Source organism: Grammomys surdaster, unplaced genomic scaffold (assembly GCF_004785775.1).
Source record: "Grammomys surdaster isolate TR1022 unplaced genomic scaffold, NIH_TR_1.0 170, whole genome shotgun sequence".
NCBI classification, from domain to species: Eukaryota; Metazoa; Chordata; class Mammalia; order Rodentia; family Muridae; genus Grammomys; species Grammomys surdaster.
This window is the reverse complement of record NW_021604618.1, coordinates 24,300,871-24,317,591: the sequence shown is the minus strand read 5'-3', so window position 1 is coordinate 24,317,591 and position 16,721 is coordinate 24,300,871. Positions and strand designations below refer to the sequence as shown.

The following is a 16,721-nucleotide window of genomic DNA, read 5'->3' as shown; positions in this document are numbered from 1 at the left end:
GGAAGGAAGGAAGGAAGGAAGGCAGGCAGGCAGGCAGGCAGGCAGGCAGGCTGGCTTGGAAGCTAGAGAGACGGCTCAGCAGTTACTTGCTGCTCTCTTACAAAGGACCTAGAGTCAGTTTTCAGCTCATTGGTTTATAATTGTCTATAACTCCAGCTCCAGGGGGTTTGAAGCCCTCTTCTGGCCTTTGCAGAAACTAGTAACTACATAGTGCAAAGACAAACATGCAAGTGAAACACAAATACACATAAAACAAAATTTTAAAAAAATGAAAATGGTTTATGAAGTGTATGTAGAAATCACTGCTTTTGAAAACTTTGCCACTTCAAAATAATTCAGAAGCAATTCTATATTCTGTGTCCCATGATTCTATTTGAGCGAAGCCCACATCAGTTGACAGATATATTAAAATGAGAATTTTCTAAAATGGTAACTTTAGCTTACTCTAAAGAGGGCAAAGGTGCTTGCAAGGTAAACAAGTAATGTCTAAATAAAACAAACTGCTAAGTGCTAGGACTGTGGGTATGTCATCAAGCCCAGCTGTTTATCTACTTTTAGTTGTTTATTTTTGAGATGGGGAATGTAACTGTGTTACCCAGGATGGACTTTAATTCCTCAGACTCAAGTCCTGCCAATTCGGAAACAGAGGCAGGCAGATTTCTGTAAGTTTGAGGCCAGCCTGGTTTACAGAGCAAGTTCCAGGATATCAGGGCTACACAGAGAAACCATGTCTTCAAATAGCAGGCCCCCCCCCCGAAAAAAAACTTTAAAATTAGTAATAAAAGACAGTATTTTTATCATTTCCAATTACCTTTTTATTAACACTACTGACTTATCTGCTTATTTATGTACTTTATTGATTTTGATTTTGAAACAAAGTCTCTGTGGTCCTGGAACTCACTATGTAGATCAAGCTGACCTTGAACCCATAATGGAGATTCATCTGCCTCTGCCTCAGCCTCCTGTAAGAGATGAATGTCACCTTCTGTCAGTCTTTTCATAACAGTCCAGAATACCCACAATGTGCATTTGCCACTACACTATCATAATTTTTCTGTATATTTGGCTCTTTAATTCGATCATAGAAAGTTCATAGTCAAGGAGCCTATCTTAATCATCTGTGTCAAATATTCCCATCATAAAAACCACTGTAGCTGGGAGTTGTAGTCACAAGCCCCAGGAAGCTGAGGCAAGAGGATTTTATGTTTAACCCTAGCCTTAGGCTAGGCATGATAGTACATGCTTTTGATTCCAGAACCCAAGAGACAACAAGGAAAAGTATTATCTCAGAGTTAGAGGCCAGCCTGGTCTATACAGACAGTTCCAGAACAGTCAGCACTACAAAAAGAGACCCTGTCTCAAAGATGTAACATCAAAACAAAACAAAAGAACAACAAACAAACAAAAATATATCAAAAAAATAGAAGGAAAAAAAGTAACCAGCATTTAAAAAAAAAAAAAAAAAGGCCACAAGCAAGTCATTCTCAAGTATTACCATAAAGAACCAACTATCCTCAATTTTTACTTTTTTGAAACAGGGTGTCTCTATGTAGCCCTGGCTGGCATGAAGCTGGCCATGTAGAACAGGCTGGCTTGAAATTCACAGGTATCCACTTGTTCTACCTCCTAACCTTGCTTCTGTTCCCAATATTATTGATTCGCTTGTTAATCTCAATAATAAAAAATAATCTTGCCGGGTAGTAGTGGCGCACACCTCTAATCCCAGCACTTGGGAGGCAGAGGCAGGTGGATTTCTGAGTTCGAGGCCAGCCTGGTCTACAGAGTGAGTTCCAGGACAGCCAGGGCTACACAGAGAAACCCTGTCTCGAAAAACCAAAAAAATAAAAATAAAATCTTAATAATCTTGCCGGTAGTGGTGGCACACGCCTTTAATCCCAGCACTTGGGAGGCAGAGGCAGGTGGATTTCTGAGTTCGAGGCCAGCCTGGTCTACAGAGTGAGTTCCAGGACAGTCCAGGCTATAAAGAGAAACCCTGCCTTTAAAAAAACAAAAACAAAAAAAAAAAAAAACCAAACCAAACCAAAAAAAACCTTAATAATCTCAATAATCTTAATAAAAGTTTGGGGCATGTTAGTTTTAGTTGATTAATTTAAAGCATATTTTTCCTCTATTTTTCTGTTGTTTTTTTTATTTAATACGAGTACTAGGTTATACTTTACAGAAATTTCATAATTATACCTATTTTATTTGATACTTAGTAATGGGGATGGAATCTATGGCATCAAAGCTAATAAGGCCCTCCACTAACAAGCCAAGTCCTCAGTCCTATAGTTCTTTTAAAACTTCTGAACACAGAAAGACATGGTAGCACATGCCTTTAATTCCAGCACTCAGGAGGCAAAGGCAAGTGCATCTCTTGAGTTTGAAGCCAGCTTGACCTACATAGGAGAATGCTGGAGCTATGTAATAAAAACTGCCAAATACAATCAAATCTTGTACTTTTTATGATCATGTACCACAGTACTTAGAAGTAATAAATTCAGATCTTGTGTCCACATTTCAATGTCAACTACTGCAGGAACGTTAAGTTAGAGCTTTGTAAAGACCTATGATTAAGCTGCAAAGCTTGGGATAGTAGAAGAATCTCTTCTGGGCAAGGGGGTCTCCACTTAGGAATCACACTAATCTAAAGGTATGAGACTCTCTCTCTCTACTGCCACTTTAGTCTTAAAGACCTAAGGCATATGATGACAGGATTCAGGGACAAATCTTGTTCGGTCTTCTTTTTAACTTCAAGTAAGAAAAACATAAGCATTCAATCTAATCATTTAAAAAATATTAAATATTGTGTTTTTATAAGCATTCGTAAGATAGATGTGTTAAGGGAGTACTTTCTTCACCTGTAAGGGGCGGGATATCTCGGGTAACTGTTTCTTCTGCTTCTTCTAACCCATTATTTAGCGATGGCCTCACTTGAACTGCTTGATTTGAGTAAGCTGCTCCATTGGCTGACGTAGTGCTGGTAGTGATTTCATCCACCTGTTCCATGTCAAGTTGTTTCACTATCTCCTCAGCTTCCACAGCCTGTCCTGGGGAATCTGAGCCTGATGTTCCTGGAATCGTGTATCGACAAATCATGAATCATCAAAGCAACAAATATTAAAAAAGCTAAATGTAAACAACATTATGATTTATTTATTTTTAAGATTACTCATATAAAAGCTAAACTGAGGGTACCATTGTTTGAAATTATCTATCAAAAAAACTCAGCAAACAATGGGGAATAAGGATTTTTTGTCTTTCAGTAGTAGGCATTGAACCTAGAGATTCACACATACTAGGCAAGCCCTCTACCACTGAGCTGTACCCTCAGTCTCCACTCAACTTTTAAGGTAAGGTATCACTAAGTAGTTCAGTCAGGGATGGAAAATTCATTCAATCCTCCTGCCTGAGGCTCCCCAGTAGCTTGGGATTACAGATGGGTCTGTATCACCAGGTCTAGCTACATAATAATTATGAACAAAGTTTTGTTAAGTTTTCAAATAGTTTGCAAACACCTCCTAAGTCAAATAACTACAATGGAAAGTCAGAACTTTCCATTAAAGTACTATGTGTGAGTCATTTGATAAACATCATCACCAAAAAATAGCTCTCCATCTTCCAGTTCAAATACACTAAGCCTACCAGCCATAATGACAACTACAATTTTCAACCAGAGAAATGTTATCCAAGAACAGGCTAAATGGTTTCCTAACCACCAGAATCTTTTTACTAAAAGACTCAAGGTTAAATCATTTTTAAAAGACATAATACTAATTTTTAAGACATGATTAATTTCTCAGTAAGACTCCATTTAAGTAACACAGAATAAAGACTTACCCAATTATTCTCCCATTATGAAATACTATTTTCTTTCTTCAAGTATAATTTTAAATAAAAGTAAAATCAACTTCCAGTACTTTCAATTTCCTTATACACTACTCCTCTTCCTCTGGTGCTTTAATATTAAACCCTCTCATAAAAGAGTATGTCTTTACCTGATACCCAACCCCCAACATTTTTATTCTTCCAACTCTAATATTCGCCTATCTCCACTTCTATCAGCTAACTGATTTCTTACTAATAGGCAAAACAAAGAATAAAGCAACAACACTTCTACTTTTGAGCTTAATGTTGTTTGACTATGTGGTTCTTTGCTTCAATCTAACATGTACTATTGACAACATACTCTTAATTACGTAAGTCTAACACACAGCTCCTCGTTTGCCATGTAGTAAAGTGTAATGCTTTGCCAACATCTGTACTGTCTTTCTGATGTTTCTGTGGGAATTTCCTACCTCTACCTGCACTTCTGACCCCAGCTCAGTCAACAGCCTCTCAGTTTTCATGGCTCTCTTCAATCTCTTACTACCAGACCTTTCTTATTCTTAGACATAGGGATATGCTTTTCAGAGATACAAACAATTCCTTTGAGCTATGTGACTTCTTTGGGTTTTTCTTTCACGATAAAATCTTCAAAGACTACCCTTCTTTTATTTTACTAACTCAATGGTATTGAGCTTCCAAATTCAAGTGTTACATGCTCAGTCAGGTGTGTCTTTTTAATGCTTGCCTGTGTCTCCTCTCTGACAAAATATGTGCTACTATGTCCAGCTCAAAAAGATCTTTAAAAACTAGAAAAACTGTAATTGTAGTTAATGTTTAACTTTACTTACCATTTTTATTTGCTGGTGAAAAAAAGTTGAAGACAGGCGAAAATATGGTCCCCAACAATGTAGTCCTTGGAGGACTACCTGAGCAAGGATTATCTTCTAATTTTCCATTTTGTTTTATATGTTGATTTGTCATGTCGTAACTACCAGCTTCTAAGAAAGAAAGAGGAAAAAAAGTCATGTCTAGAAAACACTGCATTTCAGGTGTGTGCTATAAACCATTTTAAAAATTCTTTCCTCTCAAAGTATTTCATGTAAACTTAATGCTCATGAATGCTTAGCAAAGGAATCCTGGGGCCAATTTCTTATACATCAAACGATTTTAATGTATTTACAATGTTTATAAATATTAACATTCACTGAGGTTTTCAACATTGGTCTACATCTAAAATTAAATAGCTGGAGAGGTTTCAAATCAGCACAGAACAGAAATTAAAGGAAATGCATGTAAGCAAGCAAACAGGTTACTCATTCCAACACACAGACACAAGATTCCTGCTGCTTACATTTTGGGACATTGGTTATTTCAAACTTTTCCTGATATCTGTCTCTAATGAATGTCAAGTAAATAAATATAATTTGATCCACAAGTAAAACTGTATATATAATTTCAACTAAACTGTCATAACATTGGTCCATTTATCTTTTCTTGGTGTTGGAAACTGAGCATGCTATGCAGGAGGTATACTACCACTGAGGCATAGTCCTAGCCCCAGTCCATTTACACTGTATGGTAAATAATGTAAATCTGGTATTCTACCTTTGCTCATTTTAATTCATAAAAGTAAAAAAATTTTAGGAAGATAATTTTTAATTTCACTTGATACTTAAAATTAATATTTAGCACAAAAACAGATTATAAAAACAAGGCAAAAATAGCTCCAAATGTTTTATCGTTGTTTTTTTGAGATAGGATTTTGATTTGCTGATTGGCCTCGAACTCTCTGTCCTCTGCTCTTGAATGCAGGCACTAGCCTGCCATGCCCATCCTCAAAGCAGGTTTTTTTATTTTATTTTTTTTTTAATTTTACCTTTTTTACTTATTCACTATGTATCCCCGTCACTGGTCCCCTCCTTCCGGTGACTCCCTCCCACAATCCTTTCCCATCCCCTTCTCCTGTGAGGGGGTGGGGCCCCTCTCAGTATCCTCCCAAAGGCCATGACAGGTGAGGAGGGACTTCTACTTGCAGTCAAAGGACAGATAGCATCAAAACATAAACAAACCTCCATTGACTGGACTTTTCCGTCTTACTCGAGACAACTGTTTGTCAGGCTTTTCTCCAGTTCTTGGTGTTGATGTGATTAAATTATTATCTATATCACGTTCAATTCTACTCCGTTTTGAAGGATTTTCTCTCTCTTCCTTAAGATATAATAAGAAAAAATTCACTGAGCATAATTATTCTGCTTTTCATTATATGAAATATAATACATACTTTCTCCTGTTTTTCATATACTGAAGAAACAAATTACAATTAACATTGAAGAATGATTGACAATGTTTTTAAAGTGTTGATATAGCTATTCTACATGATTATGATAGCCCAAGATTTCTCAAGGCTCCTAAATTTCCTGTGCTCCTGAAATAACTGAACTTTACAATATGCTCTCGATTTTCAGCCAACTTTATTTTAAAAACTATTCTAAACAATGAAGCTCATTTCTGTGATCTCTAGAATGAAAGCCCCACAGAATCTGCTAGAATTCAGATTGCCAAACCCACAACACTCAAATTCATACCTAGTACTCTATCCATTGCCTTACTTAAGGTATGGCCACATGGCCTGTTTATACTATCCTTAAGTATGACTGTCAAAAATATACTGCCAAGGGAGCTGGAGAGATGACTCAGTAGTGAAGAGCAGCTTTTGCTCTTGCAGGGGACCTCATTTCTACTCCCAGCACCCACATGGTGGCTCACAGCCATATAATATATAACTCCATTTCTAGGGGATTCAATACCTTCTTTGGACCTTCACAGGAACCAGGCACACATACATATATACAGACAAAACACTCATATACATAAAAAAATAAAATTAAACAAAATATACTTCCAAGCATTACTTTGATTTACTTTTCTCATCTGTAAAAATTTCTGCACAAGTCATTTCCTACAATACCATGATAATGCTTTATATTATAGTTTCTAGTTTAGTAAGACAAACTAAAGTTATTGGATAAAGATTAGATTTTTCAAATTATAAATGATACCTAACTTATATATACAATATTCTCATCTACCTTTGCTCATTGCTTCACTTTTTTCTTATTTTGGGTACTTTAAAAGTACATGCTGCTCTTCCAAAGAACCTGATTATGGTTCCCAGCACCCATGTCAGACAGCTCATAACCTCTTGAAAAACTCAGGAAAGATCTGACACCTTCTCTATCCACTGGAGGCACGCCACATACCTATAACAAACATGCACACAGGCATACACATAAACGAAAATAATATGAGTAACTCTTTTAAAACCTCCAGTAATTAGGAGTTTATTGATTAAGAGAACTGGCTGCTTTTCCAGAGGACCAGGTTTGATACCCAGCACCCACATGACAGCTCACAACCCTCTGCAACCCCAGTTCCAGGGGATCCGAGACCTTCTTCTGACTTCCATGGGCACTAAGTACACAAGTGGTGCACAGATATACATGCAGGCATGTGCATACATTCACAGAAAGTTAAAACAAAACAACAGTATGATGAGTGTGATGACACGGTGGGTAAAGGCACACAAACCAATCCTGATGTTTTAAGAGTCCAACCCCACAGTCCATATGATGGAAAGAGAAAACTAACTCCAGCAAGCTGTCCACTGAACACTGGTACAAAGAGGGGTAGAGAGTAGGTTGGTGGTACTCACTCACCACATAAGCACACATATACAAAATATAATAGAATATATACCACTATGAATTTCCTAAAGGCTGACCATATATATTTTAACTTATAAAATAAATGTGTGTGGGCCTTCATGAGTTTTAATGCATCATATACATGTAGGAGCCTATGGGGGCCAGGAGAGGGTGTCAGATCCCTTGGATCTATAGAGTTTTGGGTTACTATGTGGATACTAGGAACAAACCTAGATATTCTGCAAGAGCAATAAATGCTCTTAACCACAGAGACATCTCTCCATCCCTCAAATTTACTTTTATTTCATGCACATCACAGGTGTGTCTGGACATGTGTGCCTTAGTATCCATGCAGGCAAAAACAAAACAAAACAAAATAAAAAAACAAATAACAACAGTTAAAGACAGCTGTGAGTTGCCATGTGGATGGTAAAAGCCAAACCTAGTTCCTCTGCAAGAGCAGCAAGTGCTTGTAACTGTTAACTATCTCTCCAGCCCTTTTATATTATTTTAAAGACAAAATCTAGTATTGTAAATGGCAACAATTGTAATTTCCTTTTTGCATCAAGATAGAGAAAACATAGGCTAGCAAGGTAGCTCAGAGAGTAAATGTACTTGCTACTAAGTCTGACAGGTAGAGTTCAATCCTTAGAACCCACAGGAGGTAAATGATGTGCCCTCAACTACTCAGCTGTCTTTCCAGTCCCCATAAACTAAATTTTGTATTAGCAACAAACAACTACCCAGTTGAGCTTTTAAAAGTATTTGTAGGCTGGTTCCTAACTCTCACAATTGGATAAAGGCCGACTATGTGAGCCACCTCTGTTCTGCACCAATGCAGGGTAGTGTTGGAGCTCCATCCCTTTACCCTAGCCAACCATGGCCAGCCCTCTGCGTTCCTTGCTGCTCCTGCTGGCGGTCCTGGCCATGGCCTGGGCTGCGACCCCCAAACAAGGCCCGCGAATGTTGGGAGCCCCAGAGGAGGCAGATGCCAAAGAGGAAGGCGTGCAGCAAGCATTGGACTTCGCCGTGAGCGAGTACAACAAGGGCAACAACGATGTATACCACAGCCGCATCATACAGGTGGTGAGAGCTCAAAAGCAGCTCGTGGCTGGAGTGAACTATCTTTTGGAGGTGGAGATTGGCCGAACTACATGTACCAAGTCCCAGCCAAATTTGTCTGACTGTCCTTTCTATGACTAGCCCCCACCTGATGAGGAAGGCACTCTGCTTCTTCCAGATCTACAGTGTGCCCTGGAAAGGCACACACTTCCTGACAAAATTCAACTGCAAAAACGCCTAAAGGCTGAGTCTCGAGGATCATGCCAATTGTCCCTTACTCGTACTCCTTCCCTAACTCCTTCCCTATAGTGTTTCATCCCTCAGAAAGGTGCTCCGGCTCTGGAGGGCACCTCCAGTGTGTTCGCACCAGGAGACAGTACAGCAGCTGCTTCTGGCAGGTTCTGCACATCTGAACAGCTGTCCCATGGTTCCACTCTTCTTGCAGTACCTGTCATGCTTTGCTCAGTTAAAAAAATTAAAAAAATAAATAAATAAAAGTATTTGTATTATAAGGGACTAGACAGCCGGGTGGTGGTGGCGCACGCCTTTAATCCCAGCACTTGGGAGGCAGAGGCAGGCGGATTTCTGAGTTTGAGGCCAGCCTGGTCTACAGAGTGAGTTCCAGGACAGCCAGAACTACACAGAGAAACCCTGTCTCAAAAAAACAAAAAACAAAAAACAACAACAACAACAACAAAAACAAAAAAACAAAAAAAAAACAAAGGACTAGACAGACGGCTCAGTGGTTAAGAGCACTGGTTGCTCTTCCAGAGGCCCAGCATCCAATTCCAAGTACATGGTGATTCACAACATCAGTCACTCCAGTTCCAGGGGGATCAGATTTAGCAGGGACTGCATGAAGGTAGTACAAAAAAAACATACAGACAAAACATTCATATAAAGAATAAAATATTTGTTTTAAAATATTAAAAAGCATTGGACGTAGTAGTAACACACACCTGTAATCCCAGACTTGGGAGTTGGAGGCAAGAGGATCAGAAGTTTAAGGTTATCCCTAACTACATTTTGAGTTCTGTAACTACATCACTATCTCAAAAATATACTCCCAGTACTCAAAACACAGAAGCAGGTAAATTTCTGTGAGTTCAAAACCACTCAAGTCTAGACAGCAATTTCCTGGCTAGTCAGAGCTACACAGTGAGACCCTATCTCAAAATATAAATGCTAAAAATAAAGTTAAAGGCATTTTAAGACATCAAATACTTAGTAATAAAATTGGTGAAAATAGAGCAAGACTTCCATATATTCAGAAAAAAATAAGATTAACTCCACTGGGCTAGAGTAACTCAATAACAGAGCACTTTTTAATTCTGCTTAGAGTTTTGCGGTTGTTTAGTTGGTTAGTTTTGAAATTTTTGAGACAAGAGTTTTCCCATTGAGCTCCAGCTAGCCTGGTACTTACTTTGGAGCCAAGGATGGATCTAGAACTAGTGACAATCATCCTGTATCAAGGCTTACAGGAATGTACACATCACCCACTATACATGACTCTTCTCTATTTTTCCTCATGAAGACAACCGGCTCATGTAGCCCAGGCTGTCTTGTTATGTATCTGAGGCTAGTTTTCCATTCTTGCCTTCAACACCCTAGTCTTTTCTGTTCTTGTTTTTCAAGACAAGGCTTTGCTATATATATAGCCCAGGTTACATAAGATTAGAATGCAGCACCATGCTTCACCTTTTATTTCCTCAAAACATACAAGTCTCACTGTGTTCCCCAGGCCATCCTCCTACCTCAGCCTTACAAGCAGTGGAACTACAAGTACTCACCACTGTGCCTGGCTCAAATTTATCATCATCATGAACTGATAAGCTCCATATTAAGATGTCCATCCTCGATAAATGAGCCACACATTCAATGAATGATGCACAAAGTTTTCTATAATAGCAGTCTGTGGCAGAATCTAAACTAATTCTAAAACTTATATTAAATTACAAAAAAAACCCTATAATCATAAAATAAATTTGAAATAAAGCAAAGTTCAAGTACTTATATTTCCACCAAGATTCCATGCAGAACACACAGTAACAGAAAGGCTGACTTGGCAGACAGGCCTATAAACACCAGCACTTGAGAGGCTAAAGCAGAAAGTCTGTCTGTTTGAGGTCTGCCTAAGATATATATTAAGACCTCAATTTAAGAAAACAAAAAAAGAACAGTATAAAAGAAAGTATAATATAGGCATAAAGATAAATAACTCTTCTGTAATGAAGCTGAACTTAGAGCACAACCAAAACAAAAACGGATCCAAAGGGAGGTGTCTCTGTAACATGAAGTAACCATGGGCGGCTGGAGATGAGGAGGGAGACCTTTTCCATCTCTATTTGCTAATTTATCAGCTAAGCTTAGTGTGGCAAGTCATATCTGTAATCCCACACTTCTGGAGACTGAATCAAGAAGACTGCTTATGAGTTCAAGACCAGCCTGGGTTACAAAGTATAGTCTAAGTCAGATAAAGCTAAAATAACTATCTCAAAAACACCAACAAGGGGCTGGGGGCCTAAGCTCAGTATTTATCTAGCATGAACAAGGACTGGCTTTGATCTCCAGTACCCCATAAGGCAAGTGATAATCTCAGCAGTTGAAAGGTGGAGGCTGGACAATCAGGAGCTCATAGTCCTCCTCTGATACACAGAGGCTGGGGTGAGACTAAGCTACATGAGACTCTGTTACAGAAAGAAAAAAAAAGAGATTATCTATCTGCTTATTATTCCTGGGCCAGTGAAATGCCTCAGCAGGTAAAGGTTCCTGCTGCTAACCTGCCAAACTGCCTTGGATCCCTGGGACTCATGATAGGAGAGAACTGACCCCCACAGTTATCCTATGACCTTCACACATGTGTTGTAGCACATATACATCCACACATGTACATATGCACACAATTAACAAACAAATAAAATGTAACAAAATATTTATTATGGTATCATGGGCTAAAGATTACCATCTTACTATCTAATGCCAGGCATGGTGGTGCATTCCTTTAACCTCAACACTTGGGAGGCAGAAACAGGTGAATCTCTCTGAGTTTAACGTTAGCCTGGCTTATACAGAGTTCCACTCCAGCCAGAACTTTTGGAGTCTGTTTCAAAACAAAACAAACAGAATTGATCTAATAATTTTTTTTAGATTAAGAGACATAAACCCATCAGGAAATCAATTTAAAGTTTTATGATCATCTTTTAAAAATGACAAAAAAAAAAAAAAGATCAGAGTCCATTATAATATTCAGAGTTAAAAACTGGGTGTGGTAGCTCTTTATAATCACAGCACTCTGGAAGCTGAGGCAAGAGGATTGCTTTGAGTATCAGATGAGCTCGGGCTATGGCATGAGAACTTGTCATTTTTTTTTTTAAAAAAAAAAAAAGGAGAAAGGGAGGCTGAGGGAATAACTCAGTGGTAAATGCCCTGGACTCAATCTTCAGTAATGTGTGTCTTATCTATAGTGAGGTTTATTTTGTATATATAATATAAAAATAATTCTTTCATATTTTTTGTAGATCATAATTAGGAGATTGATAAATATGGTTTTAATGTGATATAAATATTTCAACATTTCACTAAAATTATACCATATCAAAATTGAAGCTTTCACTTCAAAGATAGTATTAGAAATTTCACTATACTAAAAGCAGAAAGGCTATATGAAAATGATTTCTCAGTGTTCTTGATAACAGTTTTAAAATTCTGAAATCAGAGAAGTATTCAGTCTTTGGGCCAAAATATGGGTTTGAAACAGATGGAGAATTTCATGTTCTTTGTTACAGGTGAACAACAGGGGAGGAGAGTCCAGGGTGATAGCACAAACCATTAGTCCCAGCACGCAAGAGGCATGACGAGGATCATGTCTTGTGAATTCAAGGTAAGCAGCCAAGGTTATAAAAAAAGACCCAGAGCTCAGGACGCAGAGGCAGGAAGGTCTCTGTACAGTGCAGCTTATACTACGGCTGAGTTCCAGGCAGTCAGAGCTACATACTGAGACCCTGACTCAAAAAAATCTCCAAAAAATAAAAATGAAGAAGGGGGCTAGTACTCGTATGCTAAAGCTTTATTCTAAAATATGATCATAACTGAAGAAAGGAGCTTTCAAAGAGATAGTTATGTTTAATAACAGTGAATGGTCTTCCAAAGAAGAGCCGGTTCAATTCCTAGCACCCACATAGTAACTAAAAACTCCAGTTCCAGCCGGGCGGTGGTGGCGCATGCCTTTAATCCCAGCACTTGGGAGGCAGAGGCAGGCGGATTTCTGAGTTTGAGGCCAACCTGGTCTACAGAGTGAGTTCCAGGACAGCTAGGGCTACAAAGAGAAACCCTGTCTCGAAAAAAACCAAAAAAAAAAAAAAAACCCTCCAGTTCCAGGGGATCCAAAGACTCTTCTTACCTCCCCGGGTACACTGTAGTGCATATACATACAAACACACAGGCAAAGCATCCATACACATAAAATAAAAATCCCAAAAGTATTAAATTAAAAGGGGTTTATTACCTATAACCAAACCTATCTATTACTATGAATAAGACAAAAAAATGACTGTTTTGCTATTTTTCAAAATATTTGTCTCAAAAACACACAAATGGTCACAACAAAATCAACATCATAAATAACAATGCACATTTACAGAATACATGAAAGCTTCTAAAACTGCTCTTCTGCTTTGTACACTCTAGTGTGAAAAAGAGTCCAAGACCAAGCAGTTGGCACTAATTCTAATTTCCCTGAGGGTTAGAAGAATAACTGATTTCCTAAGTCATTTATGACAATCCTGGACACCAATGTAAAGCATATACTACCTCCTGTTCAGAAGTCATTCTCTCTTTTAATGTTGTTTCAGCTGCATGTAATTATTCTATTGTTGCTATGCCCACTGCTCACTACACTACACTAGTAGCTACATGTTTTCTTCTCAAAACAGTGAAGAAAATCCTCTTTTGATTTCCATTATCACTATGCTCAAAAACAGAGAAGGCTACTGGTACAATGGCATGTACCTGTAATCCCAATTCTCAGGAAGTTAAGCCAGGAGGACTGCTGTAAATTGGAAGTTAGCCTGAGATATATAGCAAAAACTTGGCCAGACTGGTCTGTATAGCAAGAATGTGTCTCAAAAACACAAAATGACTGCTGGGAGGTGGACGTGCACACCTTTAATTCTAATACACTCAGAAGCAAAGGCAGAAGGATCTAAGAGTTCAAGGTCAGCTTGGTCTACAGAGCTAGTTCCAGGACAGCCAAGACACATGGAGAAACCCTGTCTCAAAAAACAAAAACAAAACAACCACCATGACAGAAAGCTAAATGATTTAGTTCAATGGTATGTTTGTCTTGGACTTTTATTAAATACCTCACATGTAATATTCCTGAAAATAAAGCCAAAATGTGTATTATCCTTTAAAATAGGCTCTATTAATATCAGCTTCTTATCTATACATGCTTGGATAAAACAACCTAAGCATGATGTGTTTCACATAGGTGTAAAGTTAAAGTATCACCTTGGGTGTGCTTCCTTTAATGAACTTTTTAATTGAAGACAATAAGCCGGTTTCATTCTTTGATGTTTTTTCTCCTCCTGAAGGCAAGCTATCATCAACCTCTGAGTATTTCCTTTTTGCTCTGGCAGTACGCTGTGTTTGGATTGGACTGGACTGCTGAGAAGTCTTCCGTGTTCTCAGCTTCATCTTTTATGGGTGCCACATGTAAACCTGGAGGAGAAAAATAACACAAGTTATTGTCCAATATGCCCAATAACTTATACAATAAAAATCTTTTTCTTCTAAAGAAATTTTCTAGAAATAGAAATAAATTTTCTATTTCTTTAGAAGAAAAAGCCCAGATCTCTAAGAGAACTGAAATAAAAAACTAACATTTGTAAGTGAAAGGCACTATATTTTATATATGTTAGCTACCAAATAACTTCAACAACATGTGAGATATTGCCTCCTAGAGAAGAGAAAATTAAGTAATGCCAAACAGTGCACAATCTTTCCAAAACTGTGCTACCTCTACCTATGTCAAAATCACAGTCATTCATTTACTCTACAAATATTTATTGAGCAGTTAATTACATCTGGGACCCCAAGCTAGGTAAACACTGAGACAATAGTAAACAAGGTAGAGAAGAGTTTTGTCCTTTTGACCTTAAGAAGAAAACCCATCACTGGATGAATGAATTTCATAAACAAAATTCTAAAAACCAATAACCATGTGAGAGTAAAAAGAGAGGCTGGAACATCTTGATAAAGAGTTCAGTCTTATCACACAAAATAAAACTAGATTTACGGGCTGAGATGTGGATCTCTGCTAGATCATTTAAGAGGTCCCAGGTTGTTCTTCCAGTAACACATACACAAATACGAATATTTAGAAATTATAAAGGTGGCTAGAGAGCTGGCTCAGAGTTAAGAACACTCAATGCTCTTGCAGAGAACCCAGTTTTGATTCCCATCACTCACATGGAGGCTCACAACCATCTGTACCTCCATCCAAGGGGTCGGACAGCCTCTTTAGACCTCTCTAAGTATTAGCACAAATATGGTGCTCAGACACATGTAAACAAAACATACACTCAAAATAATTTTTTTAGAAAGAAAAAAGAAAAGAGTATTGTAAATTAACATTGTGAGCCAAGTTAACCCATAAAATAACTACACAGAAAAATCCAAAATCTGGCCGGGCAGTGGTGGCGCATGCCTTTAATCCCAGCACTTGGGAGGCAAAGGCAGGCAGATTTCTGAGTTCAAGGCCAGCCTGGTCTACAGAGTGAGTTCCAGGACAGCCAGGGCTATACAGAGAAACCCTGTCTCCAAAAAAAAAAGAAGAAGCTGTAATTCAATTCCAGAAAGAAAAATGACCAATTCTGCTATAACTGAGTTTTTTCACCCCTACTGAAAGCTGATAATTAAACTGCTCCAGCCCAACACTAACAACAATAGAAAACTTAAGTGAATAACAAAAGAATTAAGACTTTCTTAAAATCAACAGAATTCTGAAGTATTCTGAAGTAACTAATCAATCTCAAATACAAGAAAAGATAAGCCCTTCTTAGGAGACAGGAAACAAACATAGATTCTTCTGTAGAACAAATGAAGAAATAATTATGCCATAAAAACAAGTGAGAAAAATCTTAAATTGTTTTATTCAGATATCAGAATTAATCTTTCCAAATTTTTCAATAAATTTATTTCAAATGTTTTAAAAAATTGGAAATATATAAAATTATTTAGGATTTTAATTTTTCCTTTAGATTTATTTATTTTTATCTGTACAGGTTTTTTGCATATATATACATATATATGTGTATACACACACACACACACACACATACACACACATCATGTGCATGCCTGGTGCCTGAGGTCAAAAGAGAAGTTTGGATCCCCTAGAACTGGAGTTATGGATGATTATAAGCTACCCTGTGGGTGTTAGGAACCAAACTTAGGTCCTTTGCAAGAGCAACAAATGCTCTTGACCACTAAGCCATCTCTCCAGTCCCTAAAAATATTAATAAATTGGATGAACATGGGCTAGCATGAGCACACACTATAGATCTGTGGTGCTGGAGCAACCTCTATTGTGGGAAACAAAGAGTCCAAACCATTAAACAGAAGGGAAGGATAGAAGATGCTCTGAACTGCCACCAGCATCGCATGTACCAGGTGCTTACACAGGTGCTTACACTGAGGCAGAGAGAATAAACAAAAGTCAAGAGCTGATCAGAAAGCAGAAACTTTCCTACATTCCAACTAGGATTCTGAGCAAAAGCAACAAGAAAACTTAATTAAGACAATGATGCAGCAAAACTGACCCAAACACCTTCACTTACAGCTCCCAAAATCCAATTTTCCAAATAGACTCTACCAGTGTTTACTTTGTATCCATAATATTCAGCATTCAGTAAAATACTCCAAGAGTTGGCAAGACAGCTCAGTGGGTAAAAGCATTTGCCACACAAGCCTGGCAACCTGACTGAGTTCAAGCCTCAGAACCCACATATAAGTGGAAGGAGAGAAATAATTCTATGAAGTTGTCCTCTGGCCTCCACATATTCTGTGCCATGCTCCCTCAACACACACACACACACACACACACACACACACACACACACACACACA

General features: G+C 38.0%; 1 protein-coding gene and 1 pseudogene across 1 annotated transcript in view; one reads left to right on the top strand and one right to left on the bottom strand.

Annotated features, from left to right (window-relative positions):
- Ctdspl2 (CTD small phosphatase like 2) overlaps window positions 1-16,721 on the bottom strand; it is a 57,082-nt gene that overhangs the window by 30,657 nt on the left and 9,704 nt on the right. Inside the window, exons 2-5 of the mRNA XM_028766971.1 lie at window positions 14,103-14,312; window positions 5,898-6,036; window positions 4,677-4,826; window positions 2,862-3,074 (exon numbers count right to left, since the gene is read on the bottom strand). Of these exons, the coding sequence (XP_028622804.1) occupies window positions 2,862-3,074; window positions 4,677-4,826; window positions 5,898-6,036; window positions 14,103-14,288 (688 nt within the window). The 5' untranslated portion in view covers window positions 14,289-14,312. The remainder of the gene's footprint in view (window positions 1-2,861; window positions 3,075-4,676; window positions 4,827-5,897; window positions 6,037-14,102; window positions 14,313-16,721) is intronic.
- Window positions 8,412-8,876, top strand: LOC114620820 (annotated as a pseudogene).